Genomic DNA, 5323 nt, shown 5'->3' with positions numbered 1-5323 from the left:
ATGCAACAATGCTGCCCCCTCAGCCAGGAGTCTTACTGTACAGGCCAGTTCCTGCGGAAGAGGGGAACTGAGGCTGAGGGAGGACTCGCCGCCCAGGGGAGAGGATCCCCCTAGGATGATTATTTCCACGTGGGGCGTGTACATCTTGATGTGTAAATCCATTGGCCGTCGGTTCCCACCCAGCAGGGCTCCGGTAGGGGGGCGATGGGGTTATTCTCTGCCTTAGCTGTGAGCTCCCCATCACGGGGGGATACACAGGGTTCATGCCAGCCTCACCCTGTCTGATTCCTTGCAGGACATTAAAGTCGTGGAGACAGAGATGCTGTCCGTGCTAGAGCACTGGCTGAGGAAGGTGAGGATGAGAGCCAGAGAGTAACAACATGCCCGAGTTAGAGTGAGATCCTAGCCAATAAGATGCCAGCAAGGACGGTAACCAGGAAGTGGGGTACTGTATTAGCACCCAGATGGCAAAGGGGGGCACTAATCCCTGATTAAATCAATTCAGTGCCTGGACACTGAATCAGGGAGGGTTTTAATACTTAGGTACCTTGCTAAGCCTAGAGGTGGGCTGGGGGGCAGGATCAGATTCTGGATCTGATGCATCAATACATTGCTACTAAGTAGGGGGACCCTGAATTTTAATGCTTGGTTACCTGGATGCTAACTAGGAGGGAACCACGTTGAATGCCCAGTTGTCTGCATGGGTACAGAGCAAGTACTTGGATGGATACTTGAATGATAACCAGGACGGAGGGGAGAAATGTGGTTTTCATGCCCATCTGACTCAACGGGGTTGTAACCACCCTTGTTATGAAAAAGAAAACCTTGGTGAGGAGACTGTCCCCCAGCACAGTGGAAAGGCTTGCATTTTTGATCCTCAGCTGTGAAATGGTATTCTGGGGACTTCGGTTCAACCCTGCTTGGAGGGTACTTTGAAGCCAGAGGCTCTGAAATCGTTACTTTGCCTAAACAGACACTAATGTGGATCTTCATATTTGATACATGTCCAGCTAGGAGACGACTTTCTAGCCTTCTAAGAGGACTGGTTTGGCAGGTTCCACTTTTCCACCCTTCTGTGTTCTGAAGATGAGATGGTACCTGCCAGGAAGCAAGGGGCCCAAGTGTTTTCCCTACATGGATAATGGCTTTGTTATTAGCCCTCAGTTATCAAGTATAAAGTAACCCCCCAAGTGCAAAGAGCCATTGAGGTCTGATACCTGCACAGTTCATGCTAGTCACTGCTCTCCCTCAGGAGTTGCAGGCAAGGAAAGATATTGTTGTTTTGCTTCCCTTTCAGATTGAAGAAGAAGCTTCCAAGATCTTTAAGCAGAAAGTGGAAAACAAGGCAGAAACCAAAGCAATCCTTTCTGCTGGCCAAGGTTCAGGGATGACAAAGTCACAGGTATCGCCTTGGGACAGTGTCCAGGGGGCAGTGTGTGGAATGAGAGGTGGATGCGTCCTGTGACACTGTACAGGAGAAGGTGGAAGAAGCAGAGTCTGAGTGGCGCATGCCTAGTGTTAAGACACTCCCCCCACGTAGTGCTATGGGTAGCATGGGCCAGCGTGTCCAGTGGGGTTACACCAGGGAGGCGTTAGGTGCTCCAACACTTTAACAGTGGGTGAGGTCTGAGAACAGAATAGGAAACAATACTCGGTTTTCCTTCTGCTGTTCATACCAAGCTTGGCTTTGCCAGTGAAACCATGGTAGCAATGTCATCCCCTGGAACTCGGTTTAAAGCATTCCTTGTGTATGTACACCAAACTTCTCGGGCAGCTGGGCCAGGTTCCGAACGGTTCATCACACACATTCAGGACCAGGTTTTCAAGAGTTCCCCCCCCCTCCCCCTTTTGGCATTCTCCAAACAAGGGTCACATTTTCAAAGTGCTCAGCAGCTGGCTCCTCCTGGCATGCCACATACGTGCTGAGCTCTTTTGAAAATCTGGCCCTTGCTGGTTAGAATGGAGCCCTTCTCCACAGAGAGAGAAACTATCCAGGCAGTAATTCCATCTTCATTTTGGTTTGGCTCACGGTTTCCTTCTTCCTCTGCAGTTTTTAAGGGGCTAATCAAATATCAGCTACAAAAGTGCCAGGTGACCTGATAAGGAATGCTTACCCTCCTGTGTAGGTAACATTATATACAGATAGGTAATTGCATTATCGTTTTCCTCAGCTTCCTCTGAAGCATCAATTGACCTTTGCCAGAAGCAAGATTTAGTGACTGGTCCAATGTGCATTGAAATCAACTGAAAGACTCCCATTTGACGTCCACGGGCTTTTCCCCCTACCATGCACACCAGTGGTTCCCTGTGATGCATAATGATGCCTGGATACAGACTTGCTTCAGCAGTGGTTTGATCCAGTAGGTCAAATCCTGCTCTCCCACTATGTTCCACATGAACTTGAAAAGCAACCTTTCCACATAACTGAAATGTCACTGCATTGCATTCCGGGGTAATAGGCACTTCTCAGCTGCATTTGGCATTAGCCGTTGTGGTCTTGTTAATGCTGATATAAAGTAGATAGTAAAGGGATTTTTTTTTTCCTGGTTAAGACTCTGAGCTGCGTTTAATCCTAATTCCCTTCATGCCAAGGTTTGCTGCTGTGGATAATATCTGCCCTCCCCTGTTTTTCCTAGTCTGTTCAAGTCTCTAGCACGAAACTGCCAGTGTTGTCATCTAGCCGCGGTCTTCTGGAGGAGAGGACAAAGATCCAGTTCATAAGATGGAGGTAGAGTCCCTTGTAGCTATCCTCTAGGAAGAGGCAAAGGGTCTGATTCTGTGAGGTACTGAGCTGGAGTATGAAAGGGGAAGCCCCACTGAATTGAGAGGGGAGAAAAAGAGAAGGCAGTGAGCGTCAGCGGGAGCCAGGATGCTCAGGACTGGACCAAAAGACCAGAACTTCAGCTGGTGTACATCAACTGTGGTGAATTCAATGGAGCTGTGCTGATTTTATGCCAACTGAGGATCTGGCCAAAAGTGGGCAGTGTTTGGTCATGGAGCTGTGGAGTCTTTTTTTTGTTTTATTTTGTTTTTTTTTTATATATATATCACAACCTTTTACAGCATCATGCTTACATATCAGCAATTTTGATCTCTTGGGTTCTACTAGAACTGATGAGCAGCACTTCTGTCTTGGAGTATACAGACATACCATTGGGTATACTGGTATGACACAAAGATTGGGGACCTGTGCAGAACTGGGCTTGGGTGGCATGCTGGATGTTTTTTATTGGTGACCAGGCCAGCATCGTAAAACCACCTCAATGGACTTGTGTGCTTCTTGCAGTCAGACCCGGGTCTATCGAGTATCGAGTGACATGAGGAACGAAGCCATGCGGGAGAGGTTGGAACAAGTGCGAAACAGGTGAGATCCTCTTGGCAGGGTCTTTTAAACACCTGCCAGCCCATACTCAGGTCATGCCCAAAAGGCACCAGGTGCTGCCCCCATCCACAGGAGGACACGGTCCCTGCCTCAAAGAGCTCATCGTCTTGGTGCTGATCACTCTGGATTCTGTGCAGTGGGACTAGGCACTTGCTGGAGTGGGGCCAGTGTGCTGGAGCCCTAGGGTGGTCATGTCAGGATCCTGGGCAAAGGTAGGCAGGGCTAGGGGTAGGCACTTGAAATTCCAGAACTGAAATGGGTCAGAGCCAATATCGGGGTCAAGAGTCAAGCTGAGGTTCAAGTCAAGACAAGGATCTGAGCTGAGGGTCAATATCAGATAATGGGGTCAGGGTCCTAGAGGTCGTTGGGGAATCAGAGCCGAGATCAGTCCCAGGAGCTCAGAAACAGAGAAGTAGGCTGGTCGTGGAAGCTAGCTGCGTTGCGTGGACGCATTCTGGTACACCTCATTGGCTTTGTCCCTATATAAGCCCATCAGGGACTGCTAAGACTACTCTTTTAGATCACTTGAGGTGGAACTTCCTGTAGTGTTGAACCTCTGCAGATTGTGGGTTGCGGGGAGTGGCCAGGTTACAGTTGCTGCTGCATGGTACTGTGAGGATGTTGGTTGCCTAGTAGTCCTGCAGGCTTGGGTTCAAGTTGTACTGATCCTTAAAAATATGGATGTGTAGCCAGATACTCCAAGTGGGACCCCAGTGAAAACTTCTCCAGGCCTCCATAATAGGGAGAGAATTCAAACATGTTTGCTGCTGTCCAGATTTGTCACCACTTGGAAATCCAACAAAAGTCCTCTAATCCAGGTGTTCTTCCAGAAGAAGAGAGCCCAAGTTCCTTGGCTATGCAGAGTCCTCATTGGCTAGAGAGATCAAGCCAATGGTCACCATGCTACTAGAGCTGTTCTAGCTGGAAATTAACCTCTTGTCTCCTTTTGCATGACAGAAGAACAATGGGACTTTCAATTAATTGCAAGGTGGAAAATTCAACACAGATACTTTTTCTCTCTACATGCGATTAGACTGTGGAACACACTGCCCCAAGATGTCATTGAGACGAAAGAATTAAATAGGGCCAAACATTTATCAGGATAAGAAAAATATTCAGTGATGTTATAGTTAATGCAAAAAGAATTTTGGAAGGGATAACCACTTCCTGCTTTAGGGTTTAAACGAGATTCCGGTGATTTGGGACTGTGGCGAGGCCTTTGTGGGGGCAGATAATCCCACATCAGCCTATTGTAGGGTTCTTGCACCTTCCTCTGAGGCATCTGGTGCTGGCTACTTCTAGAGACAGGATTCTAGATTAGATGGACCATGGGTCTGATCCAGTCTGGCAGTGCACATGAAATTCTAGCTTCTACCTCTGCAGACTCAACTGCAACATCTGCTTTCTCCATGCTTTTACCAGTTGGAGATTGAAACATAGATCCCCCTAAATGACATACAGGTGCAGGAAACTCAATTCTGCAGTTAGGTAGCAGCACATTTTGAGTTCTGGCCAGCGCTCAGATCCTGCAGTGATGGTCACGTGTGCAAAGCCGTGAGATGGATGGATTGAAGTCCTCCCCAGTGCATTGCTGGGTCCAACACCTCTCTAACTTCTTGTTTTTTCAGCGTATCCCAGGTCATGCTTCAAGCAATGCAGAACAACAGGTCAAACACTGAGATCCGAGCCACGCTTTCAAGCTAAATATAGCAGGTAAGGTGTGTAGGTCGGGTAGAACATTGGAGATGAGTCTCAACACATTCCTTGATTCAGTGCTCCTAGCTTCCTCAAATCTGCCACCTCCATCGACCTGACCCTAGAGAGTCCTCTCTTCCTGAGGTTAGAAAGGAGCTTGTTCTCCATTTTAATCCAGCCCTGAGTTTCTTCCTATCACTGCTTCTTCACCAGCTGGCCTCCCCCAGCTAGTTCCTGGGCTGAAAG

General features: G+C 48.2%; 1 protein-coding gene across 1 annotated transcript; it reads left to right on the top strand.

Annotated features, from left to right (window-relative positions):
- SPATA19 (spermatogenesis associated 19) lies at positions 1-5086 on the top strand. Its single transcript, XM_032802412.2, is given in 7 exon segments — positions 1-57; positions 59-193; positions 296-352; positions 1298-1402; positions 2637-2728; positions 3287-3364; positions 5011-5086. Coding segments are annotated over 7 exon segments (600 nt in total).
- Positions 5087-5323: the final 237 nt, after the last annotated feature.

This window comes from Chelonoidis abingdonii, chromosome 18 (genome assembly GCF_003597395.2).
Source record: "Chelonoidis abingdonii isolate Lonesome George chromosome 18, CheloAbing_2.0, whole genome shotgun sequence".
Taxonomy (NCBI): Eukaryota; Metazoa; Chordata; order Testudines; family Testudinidae; genus Chelonoidis; species Chelonoidis abingdonii.
Note: the sequence above shows the minus strand (reverse complement) of the source record. Positions and strands in the feature narration are given on the sequence as shown.